General features: G+C 46.3%; 1 protein-coding gene across 11 annotated transcripts; it reads left to right on the top strand.

Annotated features, from left to right (window-relative positions):
• The first annotated feature begins 10 nt into the window (after positions 1-10).
• On the top strand, positions 11-25,489 carry LRRC51 (leucine rich repeat containing 51). 11 transcript variants are annotated; one of them, XM_066250647.1, is made up of 8 exons: positions 154-263; positions 8,386-8,434; positions 10,450-10,648; positions 13,124-13,186; positions 14,189-14,325; positions 22,975-23,180; positions 24,085-24,233; positions 24,498-25,489. In XM_066250647.1, exons 5-8 carry the CDS (start codon positions 14,244-14,246, stop codon positions 24,637-24,639), a joined length of 579 nt encoding a protein of 192 aa, XP_066106744.1. In that variant the 5' UTR covers positions 154-263; positions 8,386-8,434; positions 10,450-10,648; positions 13,124-13,186; positions 14,189-14,243; the 3' UTR covers positions 24,640-25,489. The 11 variants fall into 11 exon arrangements, with proteins under 11 accessions (XP_066106774.1, XP_066106749.1, XP_066106755.1 ...); XM_066250632.1 differs by having other exon boundaries at positions 8,386-8,570; XM_066250648.1 differs by lacking the exon at positions 8,386-8,434.
• The last annotated feature ends 6 nt before the right edge of the window (positions 25,490-25,495 follow it).

Below are 25,495 nucleotides of genomic sequence, written 5' to 3'. Positions count from 1 at the left end.
AGGAAGTGTGAGGGCCACTCGGGTAAAAGAAGGGGTGTCCCGACTTCCGGACCCCAGCCCCCCACTGGAGGGCAAAGACTACAAATCCTAGCACCTCCGCGGCTTTGAAGCCCCGCCCCTGAAAGCTACAGCTCCCGGTAGGCATTGCGGCAATGTTTACGGCGTCGGCCAAGAGGTAGTGGAGAAGGTAGTTACCATGGAGTTGCGCTGGGAACCCTGAGGTAGTGAGTGAAACGCGGAGGCTGGAGGGTCGGCAAGTGCGGGTGAGTGGGCCGGGAAAATAGGAAACCCGTTCTAGGCAACAAGAGCTCTGTGGAGAGGAGAGGAGCACTTTCTGTGGAAAGTGAGACTCCCCTTCTACAAACCTTTACCCTCTTTCACAGTGAACAGAACACAACACCCATAAGGGATAGACGGGGGCGGGGGACGCTGAGATACCACCTATACAGATTCCAGAGTGTGATTCTTTCCATCACAAACATGGGGCTCCCTAATCCAAATGCCTCAGATCCATGACACTGGGAGATATGAAACGCCCAGACATAGGGTTGGTTTTCCTGATGAACTGAGACCCAGGGTCTTCAAGATATGGGAATAGCGTTAGAATAAATCATAGGCCCTAATCCTGGAGATGTAAGAAACTTTATGGGGCTTACACTGCCCTTTCCAAGCAGGAAGACCCCAGGGGAAAGCCTCCTCAGAGTCTGAGCAGGATCTTTCCACACACTTATTAGGGGTCCTGTCCCCAAAGTACCCCTCCTCCATGGTCTGCTTCTCAAAGCTCTACAGTTAGAGCTTCATTCCTTTTACAGTCTTCATAACAGATCTGTATTACATTTAGTAATTTAGCCAGCCCTTTCATATCCATTGTCTCTTTTGAGCTTTGTGAATCAAGGATGTTTATCCCCATTTCACAGACTGGAAAACTGAAACCCAGAGAGGCACAGTTACTTGCCCAAGGCCACACACCAAGTCAGTGAGGGCTAGGTCTAGACCCCAGTTTGCCAATCTCCAGCCAAGTCTCTAACTTGAGCCTACAGCCTCTCTAGTTTAAGGACTTGTTCCACGGAATAGGAACTGCCGCAGGGCAAAGAAACCATGGGATTATTTACAGTTCAGCCTGAATGAGTTTCAGATCCTTTCTTGAAAGTTTTATTTTCATAGATTTTATATAGAGAAACTGATTTGTTTTTCCTCTTATTTATGCATCCATTGGTTGATTCTTGTATGTACCCTGACCAGGGATCAAACCTGCAACTTTTGTGTATCAGGACAAGGTGCTAACCGGCTAAGTTACCTGTTCAGGGCCTTCCTTGAAAGTTTAAATGGGAAAGGGAACTAGAGAGACTGAAGACAGTGGAAATCAAACAGAAACAGGAAACAGTCTGGCTACACAGCACCCACCTGATGCTGCCATGATCCGCTGGTTTCTGGCTGGCTTCTAGCTGACCCTGATTGGTCAGTCTTAGAGTTCCCCCAGGCTTGATCCTAGGCCCACATCCCACCCACTTCACTATCCTCGGGTATTTCTATCTACGTGCACAACTTCCTTTACCACCTGTAGGCAGATGTATACAAATGTATAGCTCCAGTCCAGCTGTCATCTCTATGCTCCAGGTCTGTATAGCTAATTGCCTCTTCAACATCTCCTTCAGGATATGTCATAGACAACTCAAACTCAACATGTCTGCAATTGAACTCATAATCTTTATGTTCTCCAGGCCTGGATTTCTTCCAGTGTTCTAACCTCTATCCATGATTACTGAAGCCAAACCCAAGATTAATCCTTAATATCAACCTAACCTGAGGTGGTACAGTGGTTAAAGCATTGACCTGGAACATTGAGGTCGCCGGCTCAAAACCCTGGGCTTGCTTGGTCGAGGCACATGTGGGAGTTGATGCTTCCTGCTCTTCCCTGCCTTCTCTCTCTCTTTCCTCATTAAAAAACGAATAAATAAAATCTTTTTAAAAAGTTATCGTTAATACCTCTTACATTTACCACCATCATTAAATCCTGTCAGCTTTACCTCTATACTCCTCTCGCCACATCCTTCCTTCCCAGCCATTTTGCATACTGCAACTAGAGTAATCCTTCAAAAATGGAAATTTGATATTGTTCATGTTCCCCATCCCACCCCCATTTAAAAAGTTACCTTGTGGCTTCCTGTTGCTCTTAGCATCAAGCAACATGCCCACCCCTCCTTTTATTCCCTTCAGAATATGGCCTTTAAAAAAAAGTTTATTTATTGATTTTTTGGGGGGAAGAGGGGAAGAGAGATAGAGAGACAGGGACAGACAGACATGAAGAGAGAGAGAGAGATGAGAAGCATCAATTCTTTGTTGCGGCACCTTAGTTGTTCATTGACTGCTTTCTCATATGTGCAATGACTGGGGGGCTCCAGCTGAACCAGCGACCCCTTGCTCAAACCAGCGACCTTGGGTTTCAAGCCAGCGACCTTTTGGCTCAAGCTGGTGAGCCCATGCTCAAGGTGACCTCAGGGTTTTGAACCTGTGTCCTCTGCATCCCAGGCCAACACTGGATCCACTGTACCACTGCCTGTTCAAGCTTTATGTTTTTTAAGACTGCTAATTTTTTTTTTCTTTTAGAGAGGAGGAGAGAGAGAGAGATGAGAAAGAAAGAGAAAGCGGGGAGGAGCAGGAAGCATCAACTCTCATATGTGTCTTGACCAGGCAAGCCCAGGGTTTTGAACCGGCGACCTCAGCATTCAAGGGGTGCTTTATCCACTGCGCCATCACAGTCATGCCTTTATTTTTTTTAGCGAGAGAGAAAGGGAAAGAGAGAGAGAGATGAACATAGATCTGTTCCTGTATGTGCCCTGACTGGGGATCAAACCAGCAACCTCTGCACTTTGGGACAATGCTCTAACCACCCAAGCTATCCGGCCAGGGCAGATATGACCTTTTCTAAGGTTTTCAAAATTTATAAGTAACCTCTTACCATAGAGCCTGTTATTTCTGACTGGAATGTTCACTCCCCCCAACCCCAACTACAGTTAATTTGTACTTATCCTCAATATCTTCTCTAAAAAATGTCTCCCCTTAAAATAAAAATATAATAAAAATTTTTAAAAAGATAATGTCTTCCTTGACTGCTCAGACCAAGTCAGCTCCCTCAGTTTTAGTAACCTCATGTCCCTCTCCTTTATAGCATTATTCACTGTAGCAATTTTTAATGTATTTGTTAATCATCTACTATTTGTCCCCACTTCTAGGGATATAATTATAAGAAAAACATAGTTCCTTCCCAGGTGGAGTTTATGGACATACAAATAGTAAGCAGATCATCCTAGTGTTGCGAGGTACCATGGCTGTAAGTATGGGGTGTTTTGGGACCCCAGAAGAGAAGTTCCACATCCAAGATTTGGACATAAGAGTAGGCTCTTCAGAAAAGACGAAACCCAAGCTGAATCTTAAAGTAAGAATTAGCAAGGCAAGAGGAGGAAGAAACTATATTCCAAAGAAAGAAAGCAGGATGTGCCCAGAGGTAGATGAGGGAATTTCAAGTAACTGCATTTGGTGGTTGGTGGAAAAGCAGAATTGGAGGTGAGGATAAGAGATGGTAGTAGAGAGGTGGGCAGGAAGTTCAATCTTAGGCCTCCTTTTGGCACCTGGAAAGATAACTTCCCAGAACACAAATCATTTGGCACTTTTCATGACTCTGTGTCTTTTTTAATTTTTTACTTACTGATTTTAGCAAGAGAGGAAGGGAGAGAGAGATCTGTTCCTGTATGTGCCCTGACAGGGATTGAACCAGCAACCTCTGTGCTTCAGAATGAACTCCAACCAACCGAGCTATCTGGGCAGGGATTTTCATGATATTCTTTGATTTTTTGTCTACCTGTAGCCCATATACAGAAACCCTCTCTAGGTCAAGCCACTGAATCTCCTTTAGGATCTCATCTGATTATTCCTCAGAGCTTCCTGTACCATCATGTTGCTGCTTACCTGAGAGAAGAAGGGAATATAGGCTATCAAGTCAAATTGCAATTGTTAGTAATTTCCAAACACTGAAAACAAATTTCCATCAACTGGGAACTGGTTAAATAAAGTTAAATTAACTAAATAAAGTTCAAGTAGGGTACACACAAATTCTATGGAATATTCTGCAACTATTAAAAAGAGTAAGAGAGCCCTGGCCGATTGGCTCAGTGGTAGAGCATCGGCCTGGCGTGCAGAAGTCCAGGGTTCGATTTCCGGCCAGGGCACACAGGAGTAGTGCCCATCTGCTTCTCCACCCCTCCCCCTCTCCTTCCTCTCTGTCTCTTTCTTCCCCTCCCGCAGCCAAGGCTCCATTGGAGCAAAGTTGGCCCTGGGCACTGAGGATGGCTCTGTGGCCTCTGCCTCAGGTGCTAGAATGGCTCTGGTTGCAAAAGAGCGATGCCTCAGATGGGCATAGCATTGCCCCCTGGTGGGCGTGCCAGGTGGATCCCGGTCTGGCGCATGCAGGAGTCTGTCTGACTGCTTCCCTGTTTCCAACTTCAGAAAGGTACAATAAAAATAAAAAGAGTAAGAGAGATGCCTGACCAGTGGTGGCACAGTGGGTAGAGCATTGACCTGGGACACTGAGGTCCCAGGTTCAAAACCCCCAAGGTCACTGGCTTGACCATGGGCTTGTGCAGCTTGAGTGCAGGCTTGCCAGCTTGAGCGTGGGATCATAGACATGGTCCCATGGTCGCTGACTTGAGCCCAAAGGTTGCTGGCTTGAAGCCCAAGGTCACTGGTTCCACCTGAGCCACCCCCCCCCCCCAGTTAAGGCATGTATGAGAAGCAATCAATGAACAACTAAAGTGCCACAACAAGTTGATGCTTCTCATCTCTCTTCCTTCTTGTCTCTTTTTTAAAAAAATTACGAAGAAATAGACTGTGCGTTTATTTTAAAATATACATAATTTTGGCCTGACCTGTGGTAGCACAGTGGGTAAAGCATCAACCTGAAGAGCTCAGGTCACGATTGGAAACCCCAGGTTTGCCGGGTCAAGGCACGTATGGGAAGCAACTACAAGTTGATATTTCCTGCTCCCTCCCTGCCACACACCTTTCTCTCTCTCTTCTATCTAAAATCAATCAATAAAACCTCAAAAATATAAATGTACATATTTTGGACCTGGTCAGATAGCTTGGTTGGTTAGAGTGTTGTCCTCATAGTAAAAGTTGCCAGTTCAATCCCCAGTCAGGGCACATACAGAAATAGATCAATGTTTTTCTCTCTTTTTCTCTTTCTCTCTCCCCCTCCCTTCCTAAAATCAATAAATTAAAAAAAAAATTTAATGTTTAAAAAATATGCTAAAAATATAATTTTGTTAACTATATCCTCTAACAGGCATCCCCAAACTACGGCCCCCTGAGGCCATTTATCTGGCCCCCCGCTGCACTTCTGGAAGGGGCACCTCTTTCATTGGTGGTTAGTAAGAGGAGCACTGTATGTGGCGGCCCTCCAACGGTCTGAGGGACAGTGAACTGGCCCCCTGTGTAAAAAGTTTGGGGACCCCTGCGTCTAGGAGATTATATACCCAAATTTAATTGATTGATTTTGGAGAGTGAGGCTTTTAGTTTCTATTTGATGTACTTCTGTATGTTGTCTGACTTTATTCAGCAATCATGTTAACTTTTTAAAAAGAAATAAAAAATATTTCCAATTTGGAAAAGAAAAATTCCAAAACAAGGTAGGTATACTCCTAACCCTGTCATTCATCAAGTCAGCCTGGACAGATGAGGAAGGCACTCGGATCTGACTAGCTTCTGATCATGAGGCAGAATAACAGATAGGAAAGGCTGAATCCAAAAACAGCCACTGGTGTGAGCAAGGCAGCCTAAAGTCTTTGTCCATTCACCCCAGCAGTCAGACTCACTGTGTGACACCTTGAAGACACCATTCATTTATTTTCATTTCTTCTTTCATTCTGACTTCTAACCCTGTCCTCAAGCTTACAAGAAATAGAAAGTAGGTTATTAAGAAATGAGTATAGAGGCCCTGGTTGGTTTGCTCAGTAGTAGAGCATCAGCCCGGCATGTGGGTGTCTCGGGTTCAATTCCCTGTCAGGGCACTCAGGAGAAGCGTCCATCTGCTTCTCCACCCTTCCCCCTCTCGCTTCTCTCTCTCTCTCTCTCTCTCTTTTCTCCTCCCCCCCTGCAACCAAGGCTTGATTAGAGCAAGTTGGCCCCAGGCATTGAGGATGGCTCCATGGCCTCCACCTCAGGCGCTTAAAAATGGCTCCAGTTGCAAAGGAACAAGGGTTCTGGATGGGGAGAGCATTGCCCCCCTAGTGGGACTGCTGAGTGGATCCTGGGTGGGGCACATGCAGGAGTCTGTCTCTGCCTCCCCTCCTCTCACTAAAATAAAAAATAATTTTAAAAATGAGTATAGGCCCTGGCTGGTTGGCTCAGTGGTAGAGCGTCGGCCTGGCGTGTGGAAGTCCCGGGTTCAATTCCTGGCCAGGGCACACAGGAGAGGCGCCCATCTGCTTCTCCACCCCTCCCCCTCTCCTTCCTCTCTGTCTCTCTCTTCCCCTCCTGCAGCTGAGGCTCCACTGGAGCAAAAGATGGCCCAGGCGCTGAGGATGGCTCCTTGGCCTCTGCCCCAGGCGCTAGAATGGCTCTGGTCTCGACAGAGCGACACCCCGGATGGGCAGAGCATCGCCCTCTGGTGGGCGTGCCGGATGGATCCCTGTCAGGCACATGCAGGAGTCTGTCTGCCTCCCCGTTTCCAGCTTCAGAAAAATACAAAAAAAAAAAAAATTAAAATAAAAAAAAATGAGTATAGAGAGTACAGCTGCTTCAATTTATTGAGTACCTGCCACAGGACATAGAAGAGCTCTCAAGATAGGTTTTGTCTCTTTTAGAGTTGAGAAAACAAGCTATGATAAAATTTTGTTAAAAGTACAGTGAGGCATCTATCAGTTACTGTATCTCCCCATGTATAAGACACAACTGTCTTCGAAAAATTTGGGGTCTAAAAACTGGACGCGTCTTATACAGTGGTTGTAGTTTTTTTTACTTGCATTTCTCGCTTTTTTGCACTTGTTTCTGCGCTCATTGTTGAAGACAGTGATTCGTCATCAGACACAGATGAGGACAAGCTAATGGATTGGAGTTTTGACAGTGATGAGTATTAGTATGAATTTTATGATGAATAAAACTTGAGTTCAATAACTTTATGTAATATATTATTTTTTCCAACTTTTAAACCCCAAAATTAAGGTGCGCCTTATACATGGGAGCATCTTATATGTGGGGGAATATGGTAGCTATTGATGTAAAACAAACCATCCAAAAACATAGTGACTTAAAACAATAAGCATTTTTTTATTGCTTCTAACTCTGAGTCAGCCATGTTTCTTCTGGTCTTGGTTGGGCTCATTCATGTGTCTACAGTCACCTGGGAGTTAGGTGACTCTCCTGATCTTTACTTGGGGTAGGCTGACTATAGGCTGGTCTAGGACAGCCTCGGGGGGGATCACTCACTCACTTTCTTTCACATATCTTCCACCTGTACATGTGTCTTATATCCCTCCATCAGACTAACCGTGTTTTCTTGGCACTGGCAAAGAGCAAGAGGGCAAGCCCTCTCTTTGAGCTTCTATTTGTTTCATGTAGACCAACATCCCATTGGTCTAAGCAAGTCACTTGACTGAGCCCAGCATCAGAGTATTAGGGCAGAAGGGATGGAAATAGATCATGAACAGGGACCATGAAGGGAATCAATCTAACATAGGACACATTGAACAATTTTATCTGGAAAGTATTCATCAAAAAGGGTACACTTGGCCCTGGCCAGTTGGCTCAGTGGTAGAACGTCGGCCTGGCGTGCGGGAGTCCCGGGTTCGATTCCCGGCCAGGGCAGGAGAAGCGCCCATCTGCTTCTCCACTCTTCTCCCTCTCCTTTCTCTCTCTCTCTCTCTCTCTCTCTTTCCCTCCCGCAGCCAAGGCTCCATTGGAGCAAAGTTTGCCGAGGCGCTGAGGATGGCTCTGTGGCCTCTGCCTCAGGCGCTAGAATGGCTCTGATTGCGGCAGAGCTATGCCCCAGATGTGCAGAGCATTGCGCCCTGGTGGACATGCCAGGTGGATCCCGGTCGGGCGCATGCAGGAGTCTGTCTGACTGCCTCCCCGTTTCCAACCTCAGAAAAATACAAAAAAAAAAAAAAGGGTACACTAGCCTGACCTGTGGTGGCGCAGTGGATAAAGTATCCACCTGGAACGCTGAGGTTGCCAGTTCGCAACCCTGGGCTTCTCTGGTCAAGGCACATATGGGAGTTGATGCTTCCTGCTCCTCCCCCACTTCTCTCTCTTTCTCTCTCTCTCTCTCTCTCCTCTCTAAAATGAATTTTTAAAAAAAGAATAAAGAATATATATTTTTTGCCTGACCAGGTGGTGGCGCAGTGGATAGAGCGTCGGACTGGGATGCGGAAGGACCCAGGTTCGAGACCCCGAGGTCGCCAGCTTGAGCGCGGGGGTCATCTGGCTTGAGCAAAGAGCTCACCAGCTTAGACCCAAGGTCGCTGGCTCCAGCAGGGGGTTACTCGGTCTGCTGAAGGCCCGCGGTCAAGGCACATGTGAGAAAGCAATCAATGAACAACTAAGAAGTCGCAACGCGCAACGAGAAACTGATGATTGATGCTTCTCATCTCTCTCCGTTCTGTCTGTCTGTCCCTATCTCTGCCTCTGTAAAAAAAAAAAAAAAAAAAAAAAAAGAATATATATATTTTTTAAAAGGGTACACTAGCCCGATCAGGCAGTGGTGCAGTGGATCGAGCATTGGACTGGGACACAGAGGACCCAGGTTTAAAACCCCAAGGTGACTGGCTTGAGTGTGTGCTCTTCCAGCTTGAGCACAGACTTACCAGCCTGAGCATGGGGTTGCTTGGCTCAAGCCAGCGACATGACCCCATGGTCGCTGGCTTGAGCCCAAAGGTCACTGGCTTGAAGCCCAAGGTTGCTGGCTTGAGCAAGGGGTCACTTGCTCTGCTGTAGCCCCCAGTCAAAGCACATATGAGAGAGCAATCAATGAACTAAAGAGCTGCAAAGAAAAATTGATGTTTCTCATCTCACTCCCTTCCTGTCTGTCCCTATCTGTCCCTCTCTCTGTCTCTGTCGCTAAAAAATAAAAATAAGAAAAGGATACATTGAAACAAGAGAGTATTCACTAAGTAGGCAGCTGTTAGAACTGGATGTAGGCCCGTTTGCCACAGTTAACAGAAACCCAGTAGGTCATTCTGTGTCATGGGTTCTATTATTTGTATCTTGACTTCTTCCATTCTTGTCAGGCACAGGGTGGCAGACACTCAACAAATGCTTGCAGAATTGAATTGTCTATCTTAACTGTGAATGAGGTGTGGACCGAAATAGCTGAACCTCAAAGCAAATTGTTAGAACAAGCAGCTTAGCCTCAACACTCCAAAAACAGAAATCCTGTATTTGGCAGTTTCTCATTCATTCGTCTCACAAACATTTCCTGATTGCTTGATGTAAACTAGTTTCTGTGATAGATGATGAGTAAGATAAAATACTAGCTCACAGCCTGGCCTTAATATTTTAAGCTAAAATTCATGTCTAGTAGTGCAGAACTCTGGGGTCCTAACCCAGATCTTAATTTGGGAAAAGTATCCAATCTTGCGCAAAGGCATCAGACTTTTGTAGATTTTCAAGTGGAACGGGCTTCTGTATTTTTTTTTTTTTTTTGTATTTTTCTGAAGCTGGAAACGGGGAGAGACAGTCAGACAGACTCCCGCATGCGCCCGACCGGGATCCACCCGGCACGCCCACCAGGGGCGAAGCTCTGCCCCTCCAGGGTGTCGCTCTGCCGTGACCAGAGCCACTCTAGCGCCTGGGGCAGAGGCCAAGGAGCCATCCCCAGCGCACCCCCGGGCCATCTTTGCTCCAATGGAGCCTCGCTGTGGGACGGGAAGAGAGCGACAGAGAGGAAGGAGAGGGGGAGGGGTGGAGAGACAGATGGGCGCCTCTCCTGTGTGCCCTGGCCGGGAATCGAACCCAGGACCTCTGCACGCCAGGTCGACGCTCTACCACTGAGCCAACCGGCCAGGGCCTGGGCTTCTGTATTGATGAGAACATGTTAGGTTCCTCTATTTCTAGGAAAGAACATTGTGTTCTTTGTTGTCTGTCTGTAGATTTGTATCTAAAAGATTTAGATCTCCCTAATCAACAACCCATGCCCACCTGGTCAGTTCCACATGCAACAACAGAATTCAGCTGTTAAGTGACTTAAGACTGAACTTCTCCAAAGCTCACTTGAGACTGCTGCTTTTAGAGAGGAAAACATTCACTTTCCTATTCCTCTAAACTAGTGATTTTCTTTTCTTTGAGAGATAGAGAGGGACAAACAGGGACAGATAGGAAGGGAGAGTGATGGGAAACATCAACTTGTTGCAGCACTTTAGTTGTTCATTGATTGCTTTCTCATATGTGCCTTGACAGCGGAGGGGGCTCCAGCTGAACCAGTGACCCCTTGCTCAATCCAGTTACCTTTGGGCTCAAGCTAGCAACCTTCGGCTTCAAACCAGACGAGCCCACACTCAAGCCTCGGGATTTCGAACCTGGGTCCTCAACGTCCCAGGTCAACACTCTTATCTACTGCGCCACTGCCTGGTCAGACTAAACCAGCAATTTTTAACTGGTATGCTGTGAGATTTTTTAAAACATGCAATACCTTACAAGTCAGGGGCACTGACCTCTTTTCCTTCAGATTGTCAAATAAAAAAATGACAGTAGCCATCCAATGTGAATGAATTGAAGTTATGCCTATTTTTTTTGTCAGATCAGCAAAGAATATATTTTTTGCTATGCTGTAGAATTTTAGTCATTTGTCTATGTGTGCCACAAGATGAAAAAAGTTGAAAATCACTGCTCTAAACTTGTAAACTTTATCCTTGCATATGTTAAATCACACACACACGCACAAATTTACAATACTTGAACTCTAGTAAGCTTAAGCTAAATTACAAACTATCAACTCTATAGTTTTTAAAAGAAATTCCATCTTAAGAACATTTTCAAACTTCATTGTTTCTACATACAAATTGTTTCTTTGAATCAAATGATGAGAACCACATATCCTAATGTTTTTCCTTTTGACTTTGGGTGCCAGGAATTTCAGAGCTAAATATAGGCCTCATTTCCTAATTCTTTGGTACATCTCTCTCTTCCTTTAATTTGGCTTCTAATCTTTCTCTTCCATGTTTTGATTTTCTACATTCATGCTGTCCAGTATGGTAGCCTCTAGTCATATGTAGCTATTGAACAATTGATAGGTATTTTGTCCAAATTGGGATGTGCTACAAGTGTAAAATATATCAGTTTTAAATAGTGATTATATGCCTGACCAGGCGGTGGTGCAGTGGATAGAGCATCGGACTATAATGTGGAGACAGGTTCAAGACCCCGAGGTCGCCAGCTTGAGTGCGGGCTCATCTGGTTTGAGCAAAGCTCACCAGCTTGGACCCAGGGTCGCTGGCTTGAGCAAGGGGTTACTCAGTCTGGTGAGGGCCCACATCAAGGCACATATGGAAGTGCCATCAATGAACAACTAAGGTGTCACAACGCGCAAGAAAAGCTGATGATTGATGCTTCTCATCTCTCCGTCCCTGTCTATCTCCAACTCTCTGTCTCTGTAAAAAAAAAAAAAAATCAACCATTAAACAACAAATTAATGTCTCTCTCTCTTTCTCCTTAAAAAAAAAAAGAAAAAAAAGTGGTTATATTTTGAATGACACATATATTAGAATAAAATATATGATTAAATTTAACTTCCCTGTTTCTTTTAAAATTTATTTGCTGATTTTAGAAAGGGAGAGGGGAGAGAAACATTGATTTGTTCCACTTATTTATACATTTATTGGTTGACTTTTGTATGTGCCCTGACCAGGGATCAAACCAGCAACCTTGGCATATCAGAACAATGCTCTGACCTCTGACCAACTGAGCTACCCAGCCATGGCTCTCTCTTTTTTTTTTTTTAATTTTTTTTCTTTTTATTTATTCATTTTAGAGAGGGAAGAGAGAGGGAAAGAGAGAGAGAAAGAGAAGGGGGGGAGGAGCAGGAAGCATCAACTCCCATATGTGCCTCGACCAGGCAAGTTCAGGGTTTCAAACCGGCGACCTCAGCGTTCCAGGTCGACGCTTTATCCACTGCGCCACCACAGGTCAGGCTTTCTCTGTTTCTTTTGACTTTTCTTTTTATGGCTACTAGAAATTTTTAATTACATATGTGAAGTAATTATATATGTATTGGTAACATTCACTGTATTTCTGTTGCAAGTTCCTTTCTACAAATCATCCTGTTTTGAGCGTGATGTTAAACTACCTCAAATCTCTTTGGAAACCAGGTGAAATAGTAAATGCAAAAAAGGTGATGGCATTGGATAGAGTAAGGAAGGGGAGGTTGACTGGGACATATACTTGTCCTTGTCAGTCCATTTGTCTTGCTTGTGTCACATACAAAACCCCTCTATAAAAATGTGTTTTCAGCTGTTCTGCCCAGGTGAGTAGTGTTCTCATGGTTCTGCCCAGCCTCTTGAAAAATTCTCAGCTTTATTTATTTTTTTTAAATGGAACAAACAAACAAAAATCAAACACCCCACAGGAATTTAAAAGGTTATTTATTTATTTTTGTATTTTTCTGAAGCTGGAAATGGGGAGAGACAGTCAGATAGACTCCCGCATGCGCCCGACCGGGATCCACCCGGCACGCCCACCAGGGGGCGATGCTCTGCCCCTCCGGGACATCACTCTGTTGCGACCAGAGCCACTCTAGCGCCTGGGGCAGAGGCCAAGGAGCCATCCCCAGTGCCCGGGCCATCTTTGCTCCAATGGAGCCTTGCTGCGGGAGGGGAAGAGAGAGACAGAGAGGAAGGAGAGGGGGAGGGGTGGAGAAGCAGATGGGCGCTTCTCCTGTGTGCCCTGGCCGGGAATCAAACCCGGGACTTCTGCACGCCAGGCCGACGCTCTACCACTGAGCCAACCGGCCAGGGCCTATCTCAGCTTTATTTAAGCCAACAAATTGGAAGAAATATGATAAAACCATTCATACTACATTGTAAACGAGTGATAACATTGTGTTCACCCTTCTCAAGGGATATTTGCATTTTAACAGGGAACAATCCCTGAACCCAAAGGAATGAATCCCTAATGGTGGAGTTTCAGACATCAGTGACAGGTGAGTGCCAGGGAAGTAGGTTCCTGTTTTGTATGTGTGTGCTTAAATACATATGACTATATTAAGGATGTGGCTCAAAGTAGGGTCTTTTTTTTTTTTTTTTTTTTTTTTATTTTTCTGAAGCTGGAAACGGGGAGAGACAGACTCCCGCATGCGCCCAACCGGGATCCACCCAGCACGCCCACCAGGGGGTGATGCTCTGCCCCTCCGGGGCGTTGCTCTGCCGCAACCAGAGCCACTCTAGTGCCTGGGACAGAGGCCAAGGAGCCATCCCCAGCGCCCGGGCCATCTTTGCTCCAATGGAGCCTTGGCTGCGGGAGGGGAAGAGAGAGACAGAGAGGAAGGAGGGGGTGGGGGTGGAGAAGCAAATGGGCGCTTCTCCTATGTGCCCTGGCCGGGAATCGAACCCGGGTCCCCCGCACGCCAGGCCGACGCTCTACCGCTGAGCCAACCAGCCAGGGCAGAAAGTAGGGTCTTTTAATGAAAAGATGATGGGGCTGACAGACAAGCTGAGCAGAGAAAGCAGAAAATCCCCATCTGGGTCAGAAGACAAAGGCTGTCAGACACCAGATCCAATGCATATTCTTAGGGGTTTGTTAAGCAATAGAACAGCCCAGTTGATGTTACCAGAGGGTAGGTACCAAGACCATAGTCACTGCTTGTGGAGCAACAGAAAGGACTTCAGTATAGGTTTCAGGAGACTAGGATTGCAGCCCACAACTGACTCACTGGCTTAACTTTGGGCAAGTGCTTTCACCTCGGGGTCTCAGTTTCTTCATCTGGAAAGCAGAAATGGGTGTTATAACTATCAATGAGCTCTAAGGGATATGAAGGTACTCTGAGAAGTAGGAAGTGCCCTACAAATGCAAAGACTCATGATTAGTATCTTAAAATAGAAATGCAGCCAGGTTGGAGTAATAGAGGGTGTAAAACAGGGGGGAGAGCAATGGGGAAACCTGTGACCCTTCTACCTGGAATACCAGTCCTTCTCTGTACTCCCAGGCTGAACCCGGATTCCAGGGCCCATGCTTACACCTGACAAATGATGGCCTGAGCTATGAGCAAAAAGGACCATATGAACACTTCAGTGCAAGAGCCTCCTCTTGACTACTCCTTCCGAAGCATCCATGTGATTCAAGGTCAGCTCACAGAGTCCAGCACTCCACTCACCATGGCAGCAGGCTGGGTGTGGTCCCTAGGGAGAAATCAGTCTTCTACTTAAAAGCCTGAAGATTCTTTCCATGTGCTTGCAGATTTGTTGTCTTTTCTGAGAGGAGTAAAATAAAGGGAGGTGGGGAGTGGAAGTGTTTGGCCTTTTAAAAAATTAGCAGAAAGCCTGACCAAGCAGTGGTGCAGTAAGTAGAGCATTGGACAGGGATGTGGAGGACCCAGGTTTGAAACCCCAAAGTCGCCAGCTTAAGTGCAGGCTCACCAGGTTGAGCGCGGGGTCGCTGGCTTGAGCCCAAGGTCACTGGCTTGAGCAAGTGGTCACTGGCTCTGCAGTAGCCCCCTGGTCAAGGCACATATGAGAAAGCAATCAATGACAACTAAGGAGACTAAGGAGCCGCAACGGATTGATGCCTCTCATCTCTCCCCCTTCCTGTCTGTCTGTCCGTCCCCATCTGTCCCTCTCTCTATCACACACACAAAAATAAATAATTAAAAAAATATTAGCAGTAAATCTGGCCCTGACTGGTTTTCTCAGTGGATAAAGTGTTGGCCTGGCATGCGGATGTCCTGAGTTTGATCCCCGGTCAGGGCATACATGAGAAGCAACCATGTACTTCTCTTCCCCTCCCTCCCCCTTCTCTCTCTCTTCTTTTCTCACAGCCAGTGGCTCAGCTGGTCTGAGCGTTGGCTACAGGTACTGAAGATAGCTCAGTTGATTCAAGCATCAGCCCCAGATGGGGGTTACCAGGTAAATACAGGTTGGAGCACATGTGGGAATCTATCTCCCCTCCTCTCAAAAAAAAAAGTATATTAGCAGAAAAACTGAAAGGAACCAGGGGGCTCTAAGGATAATGGATCACCTTCAAAAGACAGGCTAGAGCAAGAAAGTCAGGTAGAAGAAAGCTGGAAAGCCAGTCTGTCAGCCAATAGTTTGTTTTTACCTGGAAAGGAAGAAACTAATGAAAGGAAACATGGCCTGCAGCAGATTCCCAGCCAACATGCAGAATCCTATCTCCCCAGTTGAGGACACTGTTCTGATCACCAGTAAAACATGGGGGCAGTGGGGGTCTTATTAACAAACTGGCCTGTTTCCACTTTGAATATTTATTGACATTTTATACTCATTCCAGTCATAGCAAAGTTTATTCCATTATTACCCACACATGCTGCAGGTTCCAGCACTGCCCATGCTGATTCCCACTTTATCCTTCAGTGTCTCAGCAATATCATATTCTCAAGAGAGTATGCTTCCTCCCATGGAAGTTCTGCTGCCCCTAGCATTTGTTACCTGGTCTCATAAGTGTTTCAGTATATCTACCTTCACAGAACACAGGTTGGTATCAACATACCCTACACCCATAATCTGGCTTTGGTCTTCTCTTAGGCAACTGGTGGCCACCTTTAATGTCAGGAAACAGGCAAACAGTTATCCCGAGTACTGGATACTACTTGGGTTTGGGTTTAGCATACATGGGTTGGCATCAGTCATCAGTGAGCACACACACACCTACTGTGATCTTTATTTTGTTGTTGTTTATTTATGCATTATGGGCTGATTCTTGTATGTGCCCTGACAGGATTGAACCTGCAACCTTGGCATGTCAGGACAATGTTCTAACCAATTGGGCTATCTAGCCAGGGCTCTACTGTTATCTTTATTATGCATGGTATCACTTCTAATTGATGTAGTCCATGTTTCACAGGGATTTTAGCTACAGTAATGGGTACATACAATATAGGTAAGGTGACAGAGGAGGAAGGGAAGTGTGGCTCCAACCTATCATGGGATTTCCCAGCTCTAAGCTGGGAGATGTAGTTTACACTCTGTACAGTTCTCAGAATGAGGGTAAAGACAAGCTACTACAACCAAGGATAATGCTACCACACAAAACATAATCAGTACAGATGTCCTGTCCTTCATTCAACAGTTAACTATTGAGCACTTGTTTATTTACTTATTTATTTTAGAGAGAGATGAGAAGCATCAACTCATACTTGCTTCACTTTAGTTGTTCATTGATTGCTTCTTATACATGACTAGGGGATTCAAGCTGAGCCAGTGACCCCTTGCTCAAGCCAGCGACCTTGGGAAAATGTTGATGATCCCATGCTGAAGCTGGCAAGCCGTGCTCCAGCCCAACGACCTTGGGGTTTTGAACTGGGGACCTCAGCATCCTGGGTTGATGCTCTATCCACTGTACCACCTCCAGTCAGGGTGAGCACCTATTTCATTAAGTGCATATATCCATATATATGCATGTATGTATACATATGTGCCAGGCATAATGCTCCTTGATGAGTGTTGGGAGGGATGAGGGAGAGGCACCTCTATGCCCCAAAAGGCCAGTCCCCTCAGGTTCCCCAGAGCTTATGGAACACTTAACTTGAAATTGGGGTTAGAGGCCTGACCAGGTGGTGGTGCAGTGGGTAAAGCATCAGACTGGGATGCAGAGGACCCAGGTTCGAGACCCCAAGGTTGCCAGCTTGAGCACAGGCTCATCTGGCTTGAGTAAAGCTTACCAGCTTGGACCCAAGGTCGCTGGCTCGAGCAAGGGGTTACTCGGTCTGCTGAAGGCCCGCGGTCAAGGCACATATGAGAAAGCAATCAATGAACAACTAAGGTGCCGCAACAAAAAACTAATGATTGATGCTTCTCATCTCTCTCCGTTCCTGTCTGCTGTCTGTCCCTATCTATCCCTCTCTCTGACTCTGTAAAAAAATAAAATAAAATAAAATACAAATGCCCATGAATGTCAGCTGTCACTAAAAAATTAAAAAAAAAGAAATCGGGGTTAGAGGACAGAGTAGAGTTTGGGGGTACTTGGTACACTCTTTGCTAATTAATTAATTAATAGATGGATCATAGAATCTGAAATGGTAGTGACTTTAGAAGGCATCCAGTCTGTACTTACCTCCAACTCATGGTCCTCTTCTGTTCACAAACCTAGTATTAAGGGAGTCCCTTACCATACACACCCACCCAGTCCTTTTATTATGGGTTAAAGAATGACGACACAAGGAAGGTCTTCAAATTCTACTAACTTCTCTGGGGACACATGGAAAAAGCTGGATGGTAACCCTTCAGAGTTATGAAGACAAAATCAACTTTCCCCAGTTCTTATAGCTGAACAACCTCCAATTCTCCAAGTGTTGATATCTGTGGTCCAGTTTCCAGCCCTTCCTTTGCCTACTCTGAACAAGGCAGTTTCAACAGATCCTCAGGCGATGCAGTGCCCTGGTGGAATCTGAGGGAAGTAGTAACCGGTAGCAGCCTGGACACCTTGCTCCACCCTTGGTCACAGCAGCCCAGGCAGCCTCAAGTTTTAGGCAATGCCATCCCACCAGTGGCTCCTCCTGAGCTTAAGGTCAGCCTAGGCTTGGTGGCAGAGGTGGATTAAAGTTGATTGAGGCCCTGGGCCCAGAAGAAAATATTGGGCCCCTTAAAAAAAAAGAAACAGGGAAAATAAAAATACATGTTAACCATATTTTTAAATAAATAAAAAATATTATATACTATTAATGTTAAGATTGCACATATGAAACCAATTTAATGCCCGCCATTAAATCCGCCTCTGCTTGGTGGCATTCCCCAAGCTACTGCCTCATCACACTGGATGCTAGTCCATATGTGGGTTTATTTTGACCTTAGCTTTTATGCATCTTTGTCATTTCATTTGAGAGTCTGCAGTCAGAAAATGAGGCTGGGAGTCAGGAGTTTCTTCATGTGCTGGGTCTCTCCAGTACCATTCAGCCACCTTCCCCCAACCTCATGCTCCAACTACTCACACTAGGACTAAGACAGAGAGCCATCTGGTGGATGCTGCCTGACATGCAGCTGAGGAAGACAGGTAGTTAACATTGGATGGGGGGTGGGAGAAAGTCTGTCCAGTAAAAGCTGAGGGGAGGGTGAAGACAAGCTAGACAGGATGAACAAACACTAAATATTTCCTTCCACAAAAGCAGCTTTAGAAAAGTAAACAAAAACAGGGCAATAGGAAAAATATAGTCACCTTGGCCAGAGCTGATGTCTGATCCCGGCTCGGCCGCTGTGAGGTTCGGCAAAGCCTATCCTCTCTCTGCACCTCATTTGTCAAAGGGAGGGGGGCAGGAGTGTCTATATAAATGTGGTTTTTATTTTTGTTTTGTTTTAGCCTGAGATAGAAAGAGGAAGGGAGAGAGATGAGAAACATCAGTTCGTAGTTGCGAACTGAGTTGTTCATTGATTGCTTCTCATATGTGCCTTGACTGGCGGCCTCCAGCAAAGCCAGCGACCTTGGGCTTCAAGCCACCGACCTCTGGGTCCAAGCCAGCAAATATAGGATCACATTGATGATCTCATGTTCAAGTCGGCAACCTCAGGGTTTGAATCTGGGACCTAAGGGTCCCAGGTCAATTCTTTATCCACTGCGCCACCACTGGTCAGGCTAAGCTAGATGGGTTATTTTTTTTTGTTTTTTTAAGAGAGAGACAAGAGCCTGATCTGTGGTGGCTCACTGGGTAAAGTGTCGGCCTGGAATGCTGAAGTCGCCGGTTCAAAACCTGGGCCTACCTGGTTTGAATATGGGAGTTGATGCTTCCTGCTCCTCCTCACCTTCTCTCTCTCTCTCCTTACTAAAATAAAAAAAAAAAAAAAAAAAAAAGAGATACAAGAGAGATGAGAAACATCAACTCATAGTTGCAGCACCTTAGTTGTTCATTGATTGCTCTCATATGTGCCTCGACCTGAGTGAGAAGGCTCCAGCTGAGCCAGTGGCCCCCTGCTTAAGCCAGTGACCTTGGGCTGAAGACAGCGACCTTGGTGTTTCAAACCTGGGTCCTCAACATCCCAGGCTGACACTCTATCCACTGCGTCACCACCTGGTCAGGCTCAGTAACTTCTTTTAATGAACTCCCCTTATGCCTCCTACTTTTACTATCCCTAAGGACTCATCTGTTTCTCTAACTTGTTCACTCTCCATGCTAATTATTCTCGAGTCTGTGTCTCAGACCATCATCTCTAGTTGCCTACTTGGCTTCTCCACCTTTAGGAACCTCAGACATACCAAGGTCAAGTCTGAAATCATCACTTGCCCAACCATGTCTCTTCTTAACCCCTTATCAGTTCATATATCTGGCATCTGCCTAGTCACCCAAACAAGAAACTGGGTGATACTCTTAAATGTTATTCTACCCTTACATCTAGTTAACCATCAAGTCATGCTGATTGTCCTTGACGTTTTGCTTGGATGATTGAAAGAGCCATCTTGGTCTTTCAGTCCCACCCACTCCCTAAAATCCAGGCTCCATGTTAAAGCTTCAGAGTGATTTTTAGATTTTTAAAATTTTTATTTGTTGTTTTTGCATTTTAATTTTTTATTTTATTATTTATTTATTTATTTTTAGAGAGGACAGAGAGAGGGAGAGAGAGAGGGAGAAACAGAGAGAGAGAAGGGGGGAGGAGCTGGAAGCATCAACTCCCATATGTGCCTTGACCAGGCAAGCCCAGGGTTTCGAACCGGCGACCTCAGCATTTCCAGGTCGACGCTTTATCCCACTGCACCACCACAGGTCAGGCTATTTATTCATTTTAGAGGAGACAGAGAGAGAGAGAAAGAGAGAGAGAGAGAGGGAGGGAGGAGCAGATAGCATCAACTCCCATATGTGCCTTGATCGGGCAAGCCCAGAGTTTTGAACTGGTGACCTCAGCATTCCAGGTAGACGCTTGATCCACTGCGCCACCACAGGTCAGGCTATTTTAGATTTTATTTATTTCTTTTAGAGAGAGGAGAGACAGAAAGAAAGAGAGAAAGAAAAGAGAAGAAAGAGAGGAAGGAAGGAAGGGAGAGAGGTAAGGAGGGAGAGAGTAGGGAATTGGGAAGCATCAACTCATAATGTCTTCTCATATGTACCTTGACCAGGCAACCCCAGGGTTTTGAACTGGCAAGCTCAGCATTCTAGGTCAGTGCTTTATCCACTGCGCCACCACAGGTCAGGCCAGAGTGATCTTTCTTTTTCTTATTTTTATACATATATATTTATTTATTTAGAGAGGCAGGGAGAGACAGACGGACAGGCAGGAACATCGAACTGGCAACCTTCGTGTTCCAGGACAACGCTCCAATCAACCAAGCTATTTGGCAAGGGCTTCAGAGTGGTCTTTTCTTTCTCTTTTAAGGCTTTTTTCTTTTATTTTTATTGTTCTTTTTTTTTTTTTTTATATTTTATTTATTGATTTTCTTAGAGAGAGAGGAGTGAGAGAGAGAGACAGAGAGAGAGAGAAGGGGGAGGAGCAGGAAGCATCAACTCCCATATGTGCCTTGACCAGGCAAGCCCAGGGTTTCGAACCGGCGACCTCAGTGTTCCAGGTCGACGCTTTATCCACTGCACCACCACAGGTCAGGCTTTCTTTTATTTTTAGATTTTATTAATTTTAAAGGCGAGAGAGTGAAAGGTGGGAGGGAGCACCTCATAGTAGTTGCTTCCCATATGTGCCTTGACCGGGCAAGCCCAGGGTCTGAATTGGTGAATTCAGCATTCTAGGTTGAGACTATCCACTGTGGCACCAAGGGTAAAGGCCACAGTGGTCTTTCTTAATTAAAAGATTGGGCCCTGGCCGGTTGGCTCAGCGGTAGAGCATCGGCCTGGCGTGCGGGGGACCTGGGTTTGATTCCCGGCCAGGGCACATAGGAGAAGCACCCATTTGCTTCTCCACCCCCCTCCTTCCTCTCTGTCTCTCTCTTCCCCTCCCGCAGCCGAGGCTCCATTGGAGCAAAGACGGCCCAGGTGCTGGGGATGGCTCCTTGGCCTCTGCCCCAGGCGCTGGAGTGGCTCTGGTCGTGGCAGAGTGACACCTCGGAGGGGCAGAGTATCGCCCCCTGGTGGGCAGAGCGTTGCCCCTGGTGGGCATGCTGGGTGGATCCCGGTCGGGCGCATGCGGGAGTCTGTCTGACTGTCTCTCCCCGTTTCCAGCTTCAGAAAAATACAAAAAGAAAAACAAAAAAAACAAAAATAAAAGATTGGATTATCTTCTTTGCTCGAAAACCTCCAGTGATGCCTGGTGGTGCAGTGGATGGAGCGTCAGACTGGCATGCAGAGGACCCAGGTTCAAAATCCTGAGGTTGCCGGCTTGAGCACAGGCTCATCCGCCTTGAGCGCAGGCTTACCAGCTTGAGCACCCGGTTGCTGGTTTGAGCGTGGGATCATAGACATGACCCCATAGTTGTTGGCTTGAGCCCAAAGGTCGCTGGCCTGAAGCCCAAGGTCACTGGCTTTGAGCCAAAGGTTGCTGCCTTGAGCAAGGGGTCACTCATTCTGCTCTAGCCCCTGGCCAATGTACATAGGAGAAAGCAATCAATGAAGAACTAAGGAGCTGCAATGAAGAATTGATGCTTCTCCCCCTTCCTGCCTGTCCCTCTTCTCTGTCTCTGTCACCAAAAAAAAAAAAAAAACCCCCAAAAAACCTCCAGTGACTTCTTATCACCTATGAAAAAGTCCAAGATAGTCAGCCTGGCATTCAAGCTTCCTCCTCTCCTTTTTCCTCCTTGCCCCCTTGTGCAGCACATACATGTGCACCCATGCTGTTCCATACCTCTATGCTTTTGCTTATGCTATTCTCACCCTTCCCACCCTTCTAATCCACCAAGATCCAGCTTGGGCTTCACCTTCTCTAGGAAACGTCCGTGAGCTCAAAACGGTTACGAGCTCCTCTTCTGTGCTTCCACAACTTAACATTTATCACACTATATTTCCAGTTTGTTTCCATCTTGCCCATATAAGCTTGTCCACAGACAAACATCTGCTTCATCCTCACTCTATTATTCTTACAAAGTGCAGTACAGACCCTTTCTCATTTTGTTCACCATTGTATATACCATATCTGACACATGGTAATTGTTCAACATTAATGAAGAGAGCACATCAGTGTTACAGAGTGAATTCTATAGGCTCTAGCAGTGGGTAATTCTAGATTTTGTTCCATTATCACCTTAGCTCAAAGCCCAACAACTCTGGTTTTTAGTCTCCTATCTACAAATAAGGAATGGTTTTGTCCCCATCCCCACAAAACATGTACACAGAGGTGATACACAGAAGACCTAATGAAGCATGTGACCCTAACCAAGAGTTTGGGCCTGACCAGGCAGTGGCACAGTGGATAGAGCATCAGCCTGAGACGCTGAGGACCCAGGTTCAAAACTATTTGAGCACAGGATCATAGACATAACCCTATGGTCGCTGGCTTACGCCCAAAGGTCACTGGCTTGAGCAAGGGCTCACTGGCTTGGCTGGAGCCCCCCGGTCAAGGCACATATGAGAGAGCAATCAACGAACAACTAAGGTGGTGCAATTGAGTTGATGCTTCTCATCTCTCTACCTTCCTGTCTGACGCTTTCTTTCTCTCTAAAAACAAAACAAACCGCAACATTTTGGGAAGTCTTTGGCCCTTAGTCTTAGCTTACTGACACTTGGGCCCTGTGAGAAGAGGGTCTAGAACTGACAGTTGGAAGAGTCACACTAGACTCAAGTATCAGGCTCTGGTCCTGCAGTTAGCTTGGGCTGCTTACCTCTCAGCTGTGCCTTCCCATCCCCCCAGATCCAGAAAGGCAAAGACTGTATACCCAGACCTCACTTTGTTTCCACAGATCTAGTAAGCGAGAAACCAAGGACAGGGCTACGACCACTAACACACTCAAAGTCAGGGAAGTCACTTACCCAGTCCCTGTGGCTGAACAACAATGCCCTCAATGAGCTGAGAGACTTCAAGCACGTAATTTCACAGCTGCTGGAGCATCCACAGAACCTGGCGTGGATAGACCTGTCTTTCAACGACCTGACCACCATTGACCCTGTGAGTTCCCAGCCCTGGGAGTCCAGTTGGGGTGGGCTGGAAGGAACCCTGTCTAGCCCCCAGCCTCTTCACCTCCTACATTTCATCAAAGCTGTGAGGCAACATGGTACCACATGGCTGTTGGATCAGACATAAGTTCAAATCTTAGATTTGCCCTAGTAGGTGATTTTGGACAACCTACCTACCCTCTCCAAAACTTCAGTCTCCCTGTCTGAAAAATGAGAATATGCCAGTATCACAAAGGTTTTAGGAGAAATAAATGAGAATGTATAGAAACCAATTGGCACACAGGAGGCTGAAGTAAAACTGTAGCTCTTGCTATCCGGCACCTGCTGTGCCTTATGTTAAGTTCTTCTGTGGAAGAGGTAGCTAGTTAAAGCACAGCATTTATTTTTCATGAACTCAGACTCAAACTTTAAGAAATAAATTTGTCCAGGATCTATTAGAGGAAAAGGAGCTAGAGCACAATTTGGAAACTGTTCCCTGGGTGTAGTGGTCTTAATTTCACTACTATTAAAGATTCTCTTATATACCTAGCACAGTACTGTGTATCCTGTCTCTTATAGTGACAGAATCTTAGATCACCAAAGGGCTTCAGTGAAAGAGAAGCTAGAACTCAGGGAAAGATAGGCGAGCCCACTCACCTGGCAAATCAGTGGCAGTGTTAGGACCCAAAACCATACTTCTTACCCCTCAGGTCAGAGCCTAGGTCAGTGGGATGCCCTCGTACCCCTTCAAAGGTAAATGAAAGTAGGTGGAGTCATCCAGTATGGCCTGGGGATGAGGGGTGGTTGAAGGGGGAGTGGAGAGCAAGTTGTTCCCAAAACTTCTCTGCCCTCAAGTCAGTCCTGAACACAGCTCTAGAGCCCTGTCCAGCCCGGCTTTCGGTTTCTTCCTCCAACAGGTCCTGACAACTTTCTTCAACCTGAGTGTCCTCTACCTTCATGGCAACAGCATCCAGCGCCTGGGAGAGGTGAATAAGCTGGCTGTGCTCCCTCGGCTCCGGAGCCTGACACTCCACGGGAACCCCATAGAGGAAGAGAAGGGGTATAGGTAAGTGCCCTGCCCTGGAGCTGGGCTACCCTGAGGGCCAGGAGGGCAGACAAGAAACCCAACACCATCCCTCTGCCATGCTTGGGCCAGGGACAGGAGAAGAGACTTTAAGGCATTTTTTGCTGTCAGTCAAGATAAGTTATGTTTCCCCCAAACTGTACTCAAGTCCCTCCAATCCTGTAGTCAAAGGAGAAGCAGCAGCTGGTGGTGAGGGAATGGGGTGCTGGCTGGGGGGCTGGCCCCCAGCCCGAGTCTTCCTCACAGGCAATATGTGCTGTGCACCATGCCCCATATCACCACATTCGACTTCAGTGGGGTCACCAAAGCAGACCGCACCACAGCTGAAGTCTGGAAACGCATGAACATCAAGCCCAAGAAAATCAGGATCAAGCAGGATACACGCTGAGGTTCCTAGGACTGTAGCCATCGTGAAAGCCTGAGGATGGCCAGTCTGGTTTAACAGTACAATAAAGTATTTGAGCTGTTCAGCAGATAACAAATCATTTGTACTATGTAAAAATGCCCATCTCAGGTAACTGCCAGTAGCTCCGGTCTTGCTTCACTGAAAGAGAGGCAGTGAAGGGAAGGCCCCTTGGTCTGAGATGCAGGAGACCCGGGTTCACTGCATGGCCATGGGAAACTTATCTAAACTATAGCCCCTATTTTTTACTTTTCAGCTCAGACACCCTGGGGTTAGTTGTTTCACAGGGCACGAGGGTTCTGTGGAGATGCTCAGAGGCCTCTGTGATAGGAAGTCAAGATAGGCCATGATCTCTGAACTGTACATTTCAGTCAGACCAGAGTAGTTACCCTCTTGGGCTTTATATGCTGGGATTCTGCTCGAGACTTCATTTGATAAAACGAATCTTCTGCTTGAAAACATTGGCTTGCTGACTTCATATCAGGCACTCCTGGTCTGTCTGCACCACCAGCAGCAATCTGTTTCCAGACTTTTTAGTAATTTCACTGAGGCTGGGGCAGGGTCAACAATGACAGTTGCCTCAGTGTTCCTATCACTGGAGAAAGAACAAGCAATCCAAACCAGGCCGAGTCTCAGGTAAGACCTGGGGACCTGCCTGACCTGTGGTGGATAAAGCACCAACCTGGAAATGCTGAGGCTGCCGGTTCAAAACCCTGGGCTTGCCTGGTCAAGGCACATTTGGGAGTTGATGCTTTCTGCTCCTCCCCCTTCTCCCCCCCCCCCTTTTCTAAAATGAGTAAATAAAAAATTTATAAAAAAAAAAAAAAGACCTGGGAACCCT

The sequence above is a fragment of the Saccopteryx bilineata genome, chromosome 1, assembly GCF_036850765.1.
Source record: "Saccopteryx bilineata isolate mSacBil1 chromosome 1, mSacBil1_pri_phased_curated, whole genome shotgun sequence".
Classification (NCBI taxonomy): domain Eukaryota; kingdom Metazoa; phylum Chordata; class Mammalia; order Chiroptera; family Emballonuridae; genus Saccopteryx; species Saccopteryx bilineata.
Note: the sequence above shows the minus strand (reverse complement) of the source record. Positions and strands in the feature narration are given on the sequence as shown.